General features: G+C 43.5%; 2 protein-coding genes across 6 annotated transcripts in view; one reads left to right on the top strand and one right to left on the bottom strand.

The window, feature by feature from the left end:
- LOC135374340 (pyridoxine/pyridoxamine 5'-phosphate oxidase-like) overlaps positions 1 to 12,056 on the bottom strand; it is a 36,427-nt gene extending 24,371 nt beyond the window's left edge. Inside the window, exons 1-5 of one of the 4 annotated variants that reach the window (XM_064607331.1) lie at positions 11,960 to 12,056; positions 10,100 to 10,250; positions 6,631 to 6,730; positions 6,523 to 6,576; positions 4,590 to 4,718 (exon numbers count right to left, since the gene is read on the bottom strand). In XM_064607331.1, the coding sequence (XP_064463401.1) occupies positions 4,590 to 4,718; positions 6,523 to 6,576; positions 6,631 to 6,730; positions 10,100 to 10,248 (432 nt within the window). In that variant the 5' untranslated portion in view covers positions 10,249 to 10,250; positions 11,960 to 12,056. Of the gene's footprint in view, positions 1 to 4,589; positions 4,719 to 6,522; positions 6,577 to 6,630; positions 6,731 to 10,099; positions 10,251 to 10,518; positions 10,615 to 10,640; positions 10,892 to 11,959 lie in introns of those variants that run through there. The other 3 variants (XM_064607330.1, XM_064607332.1, XM_064607333.1) reach the window with 3 other exon arrangements.
- The window catches only part of LOC135374339 (polycomb complex protein BMI-1-A-like), a 29,502-nt gene continuing 25,247 nt past the window's right edge, over positions 11,960 to 16,214 (top strand). Inside the window, exons 1-3 of one of the 2 annotated variants that reach the window (XM_064607329.1) lie at positions 11,960 to 12,100; positions 13,720 to 13,850; positions 14,862 to 14,958. In XM_064607329.1, the coding sequence (XP_064463399.1) occupies positions 13,739 to 13,850; positions 14,862 to 14,958 (209 nt within the window). In that variant the 5' untranslated portion in view covers positions 11,960 to 12,100; positions 13,720 to 13,738. The remainder of the gene's footprint in view (positions 12,101 to 13,719; positions 13,851 to 14,861; positions 14,959 to 16,214) is intronic. The other variant, XM_064607328.1, reaches the window with a different exon arrangement.

A 16,214-nucleotide genomic window follows, 5' to 3' on the forward strand; every position in this document is an offset into this window, starting at 1 on the left:
ATGAGACTTCCTTCGTTAGATGTTGCAGCGCTTAAACCAGAGAGTAACCCAACAGAGAACTCATCCAGAAACAAATTTATCTAACCACCTGGGGAGCTATTCTCGTTAAAGTAAGCTACCTGCTTACTTTCTTTGCAAGGATGTTATTGGTTGCCGAATAAAGAAGGCGTGAAAAATGGGAATGTCATTGGGAACGGTTTTCACGCGCCGTTAGCCATTTGCCAAGCATTTGATCGTCCAGCCTTGCTGTTGTGTCAGTGTTTTCACGACACAATCATCACGATACCGCCCTTAGATTTTGTCTCGCCGGAAACAGAAAACTACAACTTGAAAGAGAACGGTTGAAGGAATGCGGAGAAAAGTGGACATGACTAGTTAACTTGCTTTATAGTAATATCTAAAAAACTTCATTTGGGTAAAAATAGGAAAATAGTCTTGTGTAGCGTTCGCGTTGTGTGCGAGATAGCAAGCCAGTGAACAGGGGTGGCACTCGTGCGTCCCCAACATTTTAAACAGGCGGAGTGGCGCGAAAAGATTACTATTCCCCTGTACAGATTGTTTAATGTCATTTCTTGTTTACGCACAATGCCTGTGCGATGTCATTTGTTATTCAGTGAAACTGATTTCGTTGTCTTCGCCTTGCATTCGTATTTTTCAGTTTCCACAACCCCGACAATGCCCCCCCCCCCCCCATGTAATGAGCCGTGTGAGAAAGTAGCACGAAACGACCACTACATTATTCTTAATTCTGTCCGTGTAAGGGACAAACTCTTACTAGTTTAATAATAGACGTAATCGCTTCAATCGTCGATATGACGAACGACGCTGCGTCGGAGAGCGGTACATTGTGGTGAAGCAAGAACCACGGCAATGAGCATGGGATCCGATCATATTGTTCCAACGATATGCAAATATTTATACACCATGCACCATTTCCGCTTTCGTGAAAATGCATTTGGAATCAAAAAGGAAGTCATAGTCCGAGGCATGTACGACAAACTCATCGTTACCGCCGTTCTCGTTCAAAGTAATCACCCTCTTTTCGGTGCTTGCTTTTGCAAAAAGTAAGATACTACGTCACTGCCTACGTCAAAATGACGTACGTCTTAACATTATCCCGTGAGCTAGGGAAAATCTAGGGACACCGAGGGACCAACTTCAAAAAGCAATGTTGTTCATAGAAGCACGGTATTGGGTGTGGCGCCACTTGTTGACTGTAAAAAAGCCAGCGGCGGCGGCATGGACGAAGGAAACACAAGGAGCGGCTCTTCGTGCCAGAGTAGCATAGCCACCCTCTAGCGGTCGCTCGAGTCAAAATCGCCATTACGTCCTGTCCACCACGTGATCTCCTCTAAAGTTTCGGTTTTGTAAGTCTATTTTTCTCGCGCAGCTCTCCGTGCGATTTTGCGTTTCGAAAGTAACTTATTGTGAAAATGTGAGCACTACCATAGAAACGACGTATGGTAATGTGTTCCTGTCCCGATGGCGGCTCTCGTTGAACTGAAAGCAGCTCTGTCACGGGAACACGTCTTGTTCGTAAGTACACGGTCAGTTGTTTTGGTCACCTGTGTGTGTTCGAGTCATCTTCGTTTGGAACCTGACACTGTGCCGCAGATTCATTTCATGTACTCTGTTGTTGTACAAATCTGATTAATAGTGTTCTGAGTTCGGCATTCTTTACCACTTACTCAAGAAACGTACGTACGTTGGAAGTCACCGTTGCCGCACGTGATGTTTCCGGTCCCGCGTACTCTTTTTTGCGTTTCGCACACTGTGACTGGTCTTCTAATAGAAGAGTAAACATTCGAACATACAGAAATAAAGTGCAAGCACGCACTCAACGTAATAGTGCTATCTGACCTGTGACAAAACTACAGCTAGCGTCGTCTGCTCTGGTGGCGCCGTGCTGTCTGGAAGGTCACGTGAGCGGCCACGTGGTAGACAGGAGCATCCCGGAATGCAATGCTAAGTCGGGTACGCTTGCCTCGATGTAAAACTGTAGGAGAAGCCGCTCCTTGTGTTTCCTTCCTCCATGGGCGGCGGAAGCCTAACATGTCACGCCAAAACTGCTTCCGTTCATGAGATATATTCTATAGTAACTATAATATCGGGACGTCCTAATTATTATTTCACGTTTAAACCGATGTACTATTGTTTCTCCTTTTTCCCCATACAACCTATTTAAATCCGGTAGACAGCGCCACTGTAGATCATAATCTGTGATGCTCTACAGGCTGTATATGCGCTGGGGATAAACGTGCCTAGAAATGGGCGGTGGCTCAGCCCAACAGCTCGTGATGTGTAAAGTAAGCAGGTAGCTTACTTTGACGAGAATAGCTGGAGTTGTGTTAGCCATTTTGATCAGAAAACTTTATGATTGCGTGGGACACACAAAGGAGTCTTCTTAAAGAGACAATTGTACCAGTGCCAGTTTCCATTCATCCTGCCTTCAAACCCCTTCTCTTGTCCTTGTTCCTTCCCCAAAGTCCTTCCACCTATCCCTTTTGCCTCCGTGTCTTCCAAAGCTTTGTGTTACAGGGTGTTGCACATAACAAAAAAAAATATATATATATAAAACAATTTACTTGCCTGAACACTATGCAGTCAACGTTATTCATCTCAGAAAAGGTCTCGCCACGGCTTCTGAGCAGTTTTATAAAATTTTATTCGCGAGAAATTGAATTTTCTCAATTTATCTCCAAAATTTGCCGAGTCAACATCACATTTTTCTCATAGACAAAGACGCACAAGTCATCTTCGCCCCATTGCATTACAAAACACAATTCCCACTACTTTGGGAATAAAAATAATGAAGATGGTTAACTGTCTATACTATGTATAAATTAAAAACGAGACTTTCGTGCGGTAGGCTGCACTTCTTCAGGTTTGAGGACCTGTTACAAGCGGTGAAGGATATATTGAAGTCGTGTCACATATGGTACAAGAGAAAAGGGAAATGCAATACAAATACAAACAGGAGCAAAACTGAGCAAAACCAACAAACAAAAGCAAAACAAACTGAAGAAGTTCAGCGTAGTACACGAAAGTCTCGTTTTTTAATTTGTATATAGTAAACAGTTGATGCTCTTAACCGTCTTCGTTATTTCTTTATTCTGCATCGCCGGAAACGTGCACATTGATTTTCTTCACATTCTACGATACTTTGGGAATACCTTCAGGAGCACTCAGTTCCCCGTCAAGCTCATGCAAGATGCGGTGGAAGAAAAACGGTCTCTTCCTCCTTCCTTCTGGCTCTTCTTTCAGATAACTCTGCATTACAGCCTTTATCAGCAGAAGCTTGGAAAAGGAAAAGTGAAAGGACCTCCTTGCAGCATCGCTTCTTTCAGATACCTGCACGCAGCCAGCAATTTGGGGGCCTCTAAATAGCGGTTCTCGCATTCTTTTCAGCCATTACTGAAGCAGCAGGAAGTGTATTTTGCAGTACAACTGGGTAAATCCAACATGCGCTTTCTGTTTCTAAAAAAAAAAAAAAGAAATGCGAGGTTGACTTGGCAAATTTTGGAGATCAATTGCGGAAATTAGATTTCTCACAAATTAAATTTGATAAAAGTACTCAGAAGTTGTGGCAAAATCTTTCCCGCGATAAATAACGTTGACCCCATGATGTTCAGAAATGTAGCTTTCTTAATCCGATTCCTTTTTCTTTTTTTTCACATTAGGTGAAGCGTCCTGTATACTGTGACTTTCGAGTGTGAAAATTAAACGTTGCTGGTTTGAGCCACTGTGTTTTTATGTGTCACCCATCAGTCAGGTTTTCTCAGGATGGAGCCAAACCTTTGTGCAATCTGGCAAACGTATTTAAATACGGAAGCTTTATAGTACAATGTTCTAATCTTCATCTTCCAACCTTCTATTGTAGCTTCCTCTTTTTACTTCTCACCACAACATACATACATATTTGTGGCTGCACCCTACAAAGCTATTGCATTAAAATATCTGTTGCTATTTGTGGAAAATCTTTACCAAATCACGCCATCAAATACAGCCGGGAATTGGTTGGTTGTGGCCGCAACATTTGCCTCACTGTGGAAATGGCGTACTTGCCAAATACCGGGACGTACACGAGGCAACACATTCTAATTCTAATTCATCCCTCCAAGGACGATCAGCAACCATCAACGAGCAGTTAGCCAGCAATGTGAGTCTTTGGATGGAAGTCCAGGAAGACATGACCCAGACACCCACCCACTCAGAAGCTCACCCAAGTGACCAATGTTTAGCTATCCACCACTCTATTGGAAAAATGTTACGAGAGGCCCTCCATGTATTCCGAGCACACATTTCTTTTTCTTTGTCTGTGTACATATATGTTCTATGCTATTGTATCCATCCCTTTTCATACTTTAGATCAGGGGCCTCAAACTCAGATCGAGTCTCAGGTCGCGTCAACATTAGACCACATCTTGGAGGGCTGCACAATAAAGAGATGACCATAATTTCCACAAAAACACCCCGAAACACAATTAAATAAAAATCGGGTACATGCACGCTTATGAGTCTATCAATGTGTAGAAGGTCCCTGGAAGTCACAACCACTATGCTGCACCATGGCTCAGGAAAGGGCTCACCTTTCGAGATTCCACTACACGACTCTGTTCACTGACGACAGCTGAAATTTGGCTTTCCCGAGGCCGACTATGGAAGTAGTTGTCAGATACTGTCGCTGATGTCTTTTCAACCACACCTTCTACTCTGACCTTTGCACAGAAAAATACGTACCATCTCATGAGACATTACATACCATACATTGTAATAAACTTACAAATCACTGGGATATTTATGCGCATTTTTCCTAACTGCGAGAAAGCGTTCGATCTACATATTGTGCTGTATGTAAGGCCCCGGGTTTCCAGCGATCCCCGTGAAATTTCGCGGAATCTGGAATTCGTGGAGCAATTTCACGGAATCCTTTAATTGTAGGGTTGTGCAGATACTAAAGCCCTCAAATGCGAATCGAATATCAATCACTCCAATTATTCAATTCGTGAATCGAATACCCAATATTCGGTTTTCCGAACATTCGACTATTCGCCAAATATGAACCACACCTCCCAAAAGCAGGCTTCACCTGACGCTTCTGTGCATGTATGTATGTAGTTAGAGGTTTTCAGGCGCAAGGGCTACTTAGGCCAAAGAGCACCAAGTCACCGATGAAAAAAATTCATGGATTATGTAATGACTAATGAGTGATTTGTTTAAAATCAGGAAGGCATTAAAATATATGCATATATGTAAAACTTATCTCTAGAGGTGTCTTGTGAAAAGTAAAAAATCAATGATGACTAAAATACTTATATACTTTGTAAGATCTTGATACAATCTAAAAACCTTAAAACATTCGCGTGAGGTACTATAGGCTCATTGCCAAGCAAAAGCGAGGGATGAAATGGTATGCAGTACTGACAGAATCGTGAAAAGTGGGTAAAACGATACTGCTCATACGCTGGGCATGCTATTAAAATGTGAATAACTGTTAGAGGCTCCTGACAGTATTGGCACTCTGGCTGCGGTTGTCCAAGAAGAAGGTGCTGGTGTGTTAGGTGTGTGTGCCCTATTCTTAATCTGGAAAGTGTGACTTCGAAGAAGCGATTTCGGTGATAGGAACTCTCCCACTCTTTAATTACTGGTTTTACCAAATGCAACTTGTTACTAAGTTCTGTATCCCATGTCAGCTGCCACTGTGATACGAGAGCCTTTTTTAGAGCTGGTCTGTAGTCCTGAAAGGGGATTTGCATAGTTTGCGGAGGAGACAGTGATGCACGCTTCTGTGCATGAGGTGAAGACTGCTCCCTTGACTTTGTGCATACTTCACCTGAGGAAGGGGTGGTGTCCCTCTTGTATGTGTGCAGTTTAGTGGTTGCACATGGGGATTTTGATTTCATGACTGGGAGGTTGCCTTTAAAAAGTTGAGACTCTTATATAATGTCGCATCAGAGGAGAACGCAAGATATCATGTACGAAATGCTGAGCCACAACAGTGCTTTGAATCTGTAATTTTATAAAATATTTATTGTCCCCACATTATCAAAGAAAATGAAGTGTTTCCCATCCCAAGAAGCCGCTGACTCCTTTTCGTGGAAAATCGCGGAATTTACGAGTCAGTGCCGCGGAATCTTGAATTTGCAGCAGCAGGAAACCTTAGGCCTTAGCTGTATATAACAACGACGACTGTATTTTGTGATCATGATTGGGGAGTTTCATTGCCAAGGGCAATACTCCCCACTGCTGATGGAAATGTGTTGAAATCAGTAGACAGGTCATTTACTGAAACTTTTACTGAAACTACCTTCGAGCACTGGGATGAGTGCTACATTTTCGTATTTCCATAGTGTTTGTTGCCAGCTTTAATACGATATTGCGTCAGAGGACACGCCCCCCATACATAGGTCAAAATAATTGGATTGGAAAAGTGGAAGGGTGTGAACCATTCTAACAGTGATGGGCGAAGCACCTCACACACGTACACATTCCAACATACATTATAAAATAGTGTGTTCCTACCTGCCTGTGATGCTTGTCCCAGTAGAAGAGCATGCTTGCATTAGGATTCTCCTCCTAGAAACACATATTTCAAGAATGGAAACAACCAAGGAACGGACAGAAACTAACCAGTTCATTTCCCTTGCGGCTCTTGTAGTTTGTGAAGAAAACAAAGCCATCTGGGCCACAGCCTTTGAGAAGCACCATACGACACGATGGAAGTCCTGTCCTGCAATTGTTCAACTATCAGCAGCAAGAAATCCTCACCAGCATTATTTTATTCATTTATTTATACCAGCAGTACCACATAAGTGGAATTATATTCAGAACCTTCTTTAGTAGAGCCGTACAAATATTCAAAATTTTCAATATGCATAAAATATTTTCGATATTCACTTTGTATTCGAAACTCGGATATTTATACAGTCGACCCGCATTTATAAGGACTTTGTTTATCCGGATTCTGCGCTATCCGGACAAAAAACCATGGGGACAGATTTCTCCCCACGTATTTCGCCCTTGTTTATCAGGACTTGAGCTTCCAGACTCGGACGAGAATTCCAGGGAACAGAAGTGACCCAACAATCGGCTTCAGTTACCCGCTCATTGTCAAGGACACACCTAGTCAAGCGAGGTCGAGGACCCTGGTCTTGGCCTCCTTTTTACTGACACAAAGAGGGTGTTCCTAGGAATAATTTTCTCCCTTTTTGAATTTGCGCGTTACACAAAAGTAATCCACTGAGCAGTCTGATCATTTCAGACTGAGAAGGTTCACAACGAGGACCCCTGCGCTGCAATCACAGATGACGACATTGTCAGTGTCGTCGCTTCCGATATAGTGTTCAAGAGAGTCTGATGATGAAAGCGCGGATGGGGCATCAGCTGTAACGGTAGAAAATGCGCGGGCGGCACGGGGAACAGCACTAATATTTTCCGAGCAACGAAACAATATTTCGCGAGTTAATGCCATTGGTTTGCAAGAACTGGATGCGTGTATTAGAATGAAACAGATGACAATGATAGTTTTCTGTGTAATGGTCAATAAAGATGTCCTTTTAGGATCACTCTGGATTTTCATGTTTCTTATCCGGTTCCCCTGCTATCCGGACATTTTCACAGGAAACAAGGCCGTCCGGATAAATGTGGGTCGACTGTACTTTTTCACTCATACCAGCTTCCTAACAACAGGTAGCAGGTTGTGCACTTGAATCTGCATATTGCGGTAACAGCGACGAACACGAATAATACAACAGCACCATAGTGATGTCTATCTGCAAATCCGTAGCTACCACGTTCGGGAACCATAACCGAAACTATAGGTAGGGAGTGACTTTTTCGGGTTAACCCCGATTCCGCCTGGTTATTCTCCCCGAACTTACCTCCGACAAAATCGGGTTAAACCCGATTTCTCCCCGAATTCCTGTCACTATGAAATCCAAGTGATGTTTCCACTGAAGACGAACAAAGGTTGCGACGTGTAACACATGTAAGAATGGGTCACTTACACTCCCAGCAATACAGTGTGTGTCAACACTGTCTGTGCCTTTGGGGATTACTGCTGGAAGGTCACGATCCCGCAAAAAAACAAAAAAAGAGAGATTAGGAAAGGAGTTAATAGATGAGAGGAGAAACAAAAACACCCGATAACACCCGAAGGCACAATTATCGCCCAATTTCTCCCAGAATTAGATTTAAAAATAGCGATTTTTACCCCCTGAATCTGAGAAATGCATTTAACCCGAAAAACTCACTTCCTAACTATAGGCTGTTGTGTACCATTAAAGTCTGCAACTCTGAATGGAAATGAAATGTGAAACAGGGGCACATTTTCTCATCTCCAGCACAGTCGCGGCTACATTTGATCGTCAACAAAACCTCTCAACATTTGTGTGAAGCCCAAAATTCTAGTTAACACCTCAGTCCACAATACCACTGCATGCGTACCCTAGCTAGTTGACATACCCACTGAATTCAGTTTCTGCAGTTTCAATTTGTGGTAGTGACCTTTTGTATTACTATACTTTGGAGTTTGAACCAGTCGACAGCAATATATCGTCGAATCATGGACGAGTGCGGTGACAGCAATTATCCAGGAATAAGATGCGACGATATTTCTACAGAATTTCTCCACTCCTGGCGTTGAGCAGCAGCTGCACTAAAAGTACCACCTAGAATGATGGCAGCTATTTCCACAAAATCATTTGAAACTGCGTTCACTTTCGCTGCAGATGATAACAAGACGTATATACTTTCAGATAAAATAAAAGAAGCGCATGATAAGCACAGCCACACTGCACCATCGACGACAGCTGTTTCACAGCGCTAATTAAAGGAGCACTGAGGTGACCCACAAACTTTGTTTTACTTTTTCGCTGCGGTGTGTTCTGCAAGAGAAAGAACGACGTGCACAGGTGGTCATGCACAAGGACTCTGTTTCACACATGATTCAAAAGCCTCTCTCCTGAAAGGACTGCATCGCCAAACAAGGAGACATCGTGACGTACTATGATCCCGTGACTCGTGCCGTACAGCAGCACAGCTCAAACGTGCGTAAGCTTCGTGTGAGCTAAGAAGAAAGAAAAAAAAAAGGACCATTCGACATCACACGAGACTTGTGTCGGCCATCCACAGCTGCTTTCACAGACTCTCCTTGTAAACTCAATTGCGCAGCTATAATACACGGCCCAACTAAAATATTTTGCGCAGTGACACCCGATGGATAGCTTGACGATGAGGCAGGGTTTTGAGCCATATTAAATGGGGTGGGTGTTGCTTCTCCTGGTGTTTTGTGCTGGAACATGGTTGGTTCTTTCGATTTAATCAAACTCAGTCGCTAGTTAGCAGTCATTGTGTCTCTCTTTTGTTCCGAAAACCCGTCTTTGTGTCACACTGCCTTTCGTCATCCAGTATATGTACCAACTACCCTGACTTATTCCTACCTTGATCTTCAGTGTCATTTTACTGCTCCTATAAAGGTGGCATCCGGACAAAAGACGCAGTTCAACTGAAGCTGCGATCGGACTAGTGGCTACATGAAATACGTGGAACCGGAACATTTCTTTTTGAAACAGTCGCAAGCATTAGAAAATGAATTTAATCGCATTTTTCGGCCATCCACGCGTTCCTGGCTGAATTCGGGCAACAGTGTGCGGACCCAACATCACGCGAGTCGGTTATGAAGGAAGACTGTCCGTCACAAAATGAGGTATTCCGACTCGCAATTTGCTGCCGAACAGTCGCTAGAAACAGCTACCAGGTCAAAAAGGTCTGCAGTCCCAAGTGGTTTATGAAACAATTTCCACTCGAAACCACTTTGAACCACTTTGTATGTAAGTGGTTTAAAGTGGAAATTGTTTCATAAACCACTTGGGACTGCAGACCTTTTCCACCGGGTATGTTCATGCTTTTTGTGCTATCGGATTGTAATAAGCCTGGCGACGCCGGCAGCTGAGTGATTGGGAATTTACTGGGAACTGACACGTTCCGTGACATCCAACGCGAGTATATGCAGAAAAAAAGACATTTCCAACGTGCATTTTGTTAAAAACACCAGGGCGTGCGGAATAAAGAACAGGACCAAAAGAAGGAATATACGTACTTAGTTGTGGTTGCCAATGCAACGGCATTTGGTTCGTACATCAGTCCAGCGTCCTTGATGGTATTAAACCATTTCTCAAACAACTCAATGGGGTCTCTCGTGGGCAAGTCATCTTCCAGAAGGGTCGATGAAATGTATGCCTTGCGCATATCTGCAACGAAATGGAAACGAAAATGACGGCAGTATTTCTTATCATTTCTTCAATTAGCATTCCATAACTTATAATTAATGTGGGATAATTAAAATTAACGGCGATCAGACCCAAGCGACTTCGTAACGTTTTCTGACCGTTTTTGGAGTAGAATAGAAAGCGATCTTACATTTCCTCGATCATGAAGAGAGGACGAGAGACACCGAAAGGACCAACTCAATACTGCAGTTAAGTTTGTCTCTGGTCTTCTCTGACACCTCATACTCACAAGTTGATTACACCGGCTCGCTTGCCTTTTACTTCTTTGCTCAAGAAAACGATTTGTTTCAAAACTGATATAGAATTAACTCAATTATACGGCACGTGAACATTGAGTTCCGTAAGTCTCACCACCAAGCTGTAATGAAGTCATACTCCTGAATGTTGACTGCTCGCTTCTTTGCAATACCTTGAAAATGACTCGTGAAACTGAGGTACTAAAGGTCATAACTGACAGATAAGATCGAATGCTTCCTCATCACAGACATTCAAGAGATTCGATAGCAGGACAATTAGCAGCAGTTTCTGCAGCCAGTGCAGCCGTCCAGCTACGGCCACCTAGTGCTAATTGCATAGTGTAGCCTTTATGAAAGACCGCTTGAAGCAGATGAAATATTTCTTGCACATTTCATTCCTTTAATTTTGTGTTATACAGTGGTCTTAGAGGCACTAATTCCCGTTGGAAGCAGAGTGCAGCCTGTAGTTACGGTAGTTACTGTGGAAGCAGACGACACGACTGCAGCGCCACCGGCCTCACTCGTGTGACAAACCAAACAGCCTAAACCCTAAACCTAAAAGCTCATACTCGTACACCACGAATTACGGTCACGCCAGTCATGCTTTCTCTCGGTCCTTCGACGTCTTACGCACCGAGACACGAAAAAGGATTTCTCGGTTCTGTCAAAGGTCTCTATTACGACCCCTTCAAATGGCAATTAGTCAAGAGCTGGTCAATGTTTGCGTTCGGCATCTACCTGGCGCGGGAGCTATCCGGCGTGGACCTCTTAGCTGCACCTCCCCCGATGTGAATGACATCCCATCTTGGATGTGGTTAGTTAAACATTTTATAACTTCCCCTTCACCTTGCTGGGAATGCGTATTACCTATATCTTCTTTTGCAGACCAAAAGTGTTCAACAGAGGCCAAAATAAACGGTGCTCCATCACATGACTGATGAGTTGACGTCTTCGTGTAAATTATGCGTAAATAAAAGTTCGCAAGTGCCAGTCCACACTCGGATATTTATCTTTTGTACAAACACGTGGAGCGGAAATATGTAAACCACTGCAATAACCTACACTATCCACACACAGCAAAAACGTTCCTATCCTAAGAAATGAAAGGTGGTTAAACTGGCTACCCTCTTTGCTTGACGTAAAAATTCCTTTATACGCAATATTAAGTGAATATTTCATTGCAGACGCAAGAATAATGGGAAAAATTGACATCTGAACCCCATTCGCCTTGATGCTGAAGGTGGTGAAACCACATTTCTTTCTTACTTCTTGGAATAAAAATTCTACCCTGCGGCACGTGCAGCATGTCGTCACGCATAGGCTGACTCGCCTTACGTGTAAATCTACTCCCAACTTTAATTTTTTTAGTAAAAATTGATGAAACAGCCTAAAATGAGCGCGCTTAATCTCGAGCGGAAGTGGTCGTGAACTCACTTTAGTCACGTGACGAAAGAGACGCATGGCATGGCGTCGTTGCTGCTGTTGGTCTGTTTGTGTCAAACGAAACTCAATTCTTTGTGCTTGTTGCTGTAAATAATGAGTAGAGCATCGGACTAGAACCTCGCAGTAAGTAAGGTGACGTCTTACTTTGACATTGTACGCCACTAACTGTATTTGTCAGCACATTCCTGCCATTGATACCTGTTGGCGTTATCACACTGACCGTTCGTCGTCCAGTACAAGTTAAGCCTAACGAATTCCCCTAGCCCTTCGCAGTTTGTAAACATCGCTGTAGTAACACTGTCGCAAACCCTTATTGACTGGGAAGATCCATTTTAAGTTAGGCCGTTCCCTTCGTGAAATTCGGTTCGCATTTTTAAGCGTGGGATGGTACAGAAAGCAGACAAAAAAAAAAGTAAAAACAGTCGCTTTTGCACTTGTCTTTCGTTTGTTCGAGATCGTTTCGTTGCCCATCCTCATCCGTAACGTTATTTTGCTTTCGATGCTGGCGTAGAAACTGTTGTGCTGTCGCATAATCCATCACCGTATATGACATAAAAAGTGCACCTTGAAAAGCAACGTTCAAGTCCGCTGTCAATCATAATTGTCGTTCCAGCATGTCGTGAGGAGATGCTCGCATTTTTTAATCTTTTATCTTCTGCCTGGCGTCCTCACTAACACAGGGGATACCTTTCTTCGTGATACCTGTGCACATGTGGAAATCTTCATCAGAACTACCCGTATTCTGGTGTACATGTTCGAGGTGTTGCATTCAATCGTTTGTGCGGCTCGTCAAAGGCAGCTTTCAAACGAGGTGACTCTGTACCCTTCGAACACATTTATGTTTGTTGTATAAGTGACCACATTTTCTCCTTATTTTCGTGTTTCTGCGGAGTACACTGGTCCAACACCAGTGCAATCTCGATTGTTGTACACGATACCGAATACAACATTCGCTTTCATTTTGTGCGAGTAATTATTTCGTAAATGCTGACAATAGCGAACCAAAAACGGAATGCCAAGTGCAGAAAACTGAGCTCCATACAACGGCAGTTCATTTGGAAGAGGATGCCGTGACATCACCCAGCATTGTCGTCTGCTTCGAAACCTGCATTCTCTCTTGCTGGACGACGTCAGCAGTGTGTTGCTTTCAGTGCCCTCCTGCTTCACACGATGCAACTTGCCACAGTTGCTTGCCACCAGGTTGCACTGTGCAGACAGCGATTTCTCCTACAACTCTAGGTGCAACCTGGCAATCACACAGCTGCAAGCGCGTCCAATCAGGACGATGAAATTCTCACTGACCAGAGGAAATTATGGACGTTGCAGCCGAGTGAAGTTGCAATGAGTGCAAGTTCCAGTACGAGTAGACGAAAATGATGACAATGTTTTTTCGTGCCAACTGGTGTGCTCGTCGAGCACTATGATGTTCCGCGTTACTCGCCCTATGAAAGGAACCTATTTGAGCAAATTCGGTTGCACGCAACTGTAGCTGGAGCGGAATTGCAGCAAAGTTTGAACAAAATCTGCGCAGTTTTGGAACGAGATATTTAGCGCATGTGTTCCTGAGATCACAAAGTTTTACGAACATACCAGGACCACCACTTTTTACCCACAAATTTCAGACATCTCTAGCAAAACTGGACACTCGAGTTTGTACGTTCTCCAGCGTGCTGTCTCAGCTCTCTAGAATCAGGAAAAATGGAATTGTGCATCTTGATGCGCTGCTTTTTAAAATTTCGCTTTTTTTGCAGAAGATGAATTGAAGTCAAAATGCAGCAGACTGGACGCAAGAAACTGGTTGAGTTAAATCCTCATCTGACCTGCATGCTGTGCGGAGGATACTTTGTGGATGCCACGACAATCATCGAGTGCCTCCATTCATGTAAGCATCTCCATTGCTACAAAGTAGCATACTTATTTTTCTTGGTGCTCACATTAATGCCCTCTGTACCACAAGGAAGAAGGAAGCGTCATTTAACGTGGCTTCACTCATGGAGCTGTCAAACAACCATGCACACGGTTTACAAAAAACAAACAAAAAACTCGAATGCATCAGTGTCACGTGACTATGAGACCGTAGCATGCAACTGTGAGCATACCTCAGCAAGACTCACTCATTCACTCATGCTCAATGTGGTGTATGAGTTGAGCATGAGTGAGCAAACTGAAAGATGAGCAGGGAGTGAGGGGTAACGAAAGTCCCCAGCGGGTGCTATGTAGATCAGCCGGACAAGTACCACCATTGAGAGCTTCTCGATATCCTGAACAGTTACAATGATAGGATAACACCATGGGCTAAGGGCAGCCTCATGGTCAATGTGCCTGCAGTTGCTATACGAGAGACATGTGATACGCTTGACAAAATCTCACTCACGCAAGCTCACTCATACTCAGTATGACGAATGAGTTGAGCATGACTGAGCAAACGGAGAGCTCAGCAGGGAGTGAGTGCCGACCTCTTCATTTGCTCCTTGTACCTTGTACAGACGTTAAATAAGAATACGAAAATAGGGAGAAAACACATAAGCCTTGCATCTATGTCGTAAATGTGCATCTACTTGTAAAGAGGTTGTGAATTATGTGGGAGAAGTGTTACGTTTATTCGCATTGATGTGAACCTGCATTGGGAGTTTCGCAGCAAAATGGGCCCCCATCCAGCTCTGACTAGACACCTGTGAGGTGATCACATGATCATACGAATGGCTCCTCAGACGTCAAAGTGAGAGCTTGTATCTCACAATGTAGAACACGTAGAAAAAAAAATTTTTTTCCTATCCAAATACTCCACTGTACCATAGAATGTGTGCATGATGTCATAAGGCACAAGTATCGAGAGTTCGAGACTTTTTTCTTTTTTGTTTCTTTAAATAATTTAAGAGACGCGATCTTTCAGTCTGCAAGACATGCATAGTGCGCTACCTGTCCCTGCATAAGATCTGCCCCGTCTGTGATGTTCAGGTCCATAAGACAAGGCCTCTCGTCAATATCAGGTGAGTTCCAGACTTCCCTGTAATGTCCAGTCCTTCCACGTGTTGCTCAGGGCATTGGCATTGGTATAGAAGACATTCTTGAGATTGATCCCTAGGTACCTTTTATCTTAAATGTTCTAGTACCTTTCATGCGCTGTTGCTGCAAAGCATGGCTTTTCCTGAGGTTTATACCAAAAATATGCTGATCCTGTTTGCACATAACTATTTATTGAAAGATGAAACATGGCTATGTCACATCACCATTTTTGTTTGTTTGTTTAAAAAATCTCGTAGTCTACACACCTACGTTTTCACGTGTGGTTATCTGATCCAGCACCTATTCTGGAGATTGGTTTCTGCTCATGACATGATTTCTACCACACTTTTCACATGTGTTACCAGTGTTGCGCTTTTGTCTGGTTTGTGCCCTGTGCTAGGACGATGGTCCATTCCACAGATGTGATAGACGACGTTGTCACTCGAACTACAAAACAAGTATGGAAAGAAACTCTAGTTGTGTTCGATTGGGCTGCACTTTCTGAACTAGAGCAGATGGTGCGAGTTCCCACACTCGCTTCAGCGGAGGTACAGCCTTTGCACTACACTCGACCACTCAATAGACCAGAGAAATGTCGTCATGACGTTGGTAGGCACACTGAAACTGAAACAAATCGGAAGGAGAGGGCTGGGTTCCACGAATGGGCACTTGTTCGCTGCCTTCTATTGAAAGAAAAGTAGGACCAAAGGTCGCGTCTCTTTCAGGGACCATCGTAATCCCCTCAATACTGTGGCTTTCGGGCACGACCTTGTTCACCTCTTCGAGCGTAGCTCAACTCTACCAAATTTGTGGCCCTGCCGAACACTTTGATGTCATTTGTTTACAAACAGGGAGAGGTCTATTGGAAAAGGTGCACCGTATCTGACATCCGTGCTACGTTTCATGCACCATGGAGCAGACGACATGAATAGGGTAGCTATACAGTAAACCCCCGATAACTCGAAGTCGTAAAAACCGGAAAAAATTTCGAGATAAGCGGGGTTTCGAGTTAAGCGAACATAAAAAATTACGTTGCCACGATGTTACTACAATGCGCTATGTTATGAAACGTAAAAAAAAAGCTTTCCTACAGTAATAGGGCTCGTAAACAATTCCGAAGCGATTTATTTTTTAACATCATCTGACACTGAATAACTCCGTAATAGCAATCTGCTTGGCATTTGCGTCTGTGAACAAGAAAGCATCTTCAAACACTTCAATGCAACGCATGAGACGCTCC

The sequence above is a fragment of the Ornithodoros turicata genome, unplaced genomic scaffold (assembly GCF_037126465.1).
Source record: "Ornithodoros turicata isolate Travis unplaced genomic scaffold, ASM3712646v1 Chromosome54, whole genome shotgun sequence".
NCBI classification, from domain to species: Eukaryota; Metazoa; Arthropoda; class Arachnida; order Ixodida; family Argasidae; genus Ornithodoros; species Ornithodoros turicata.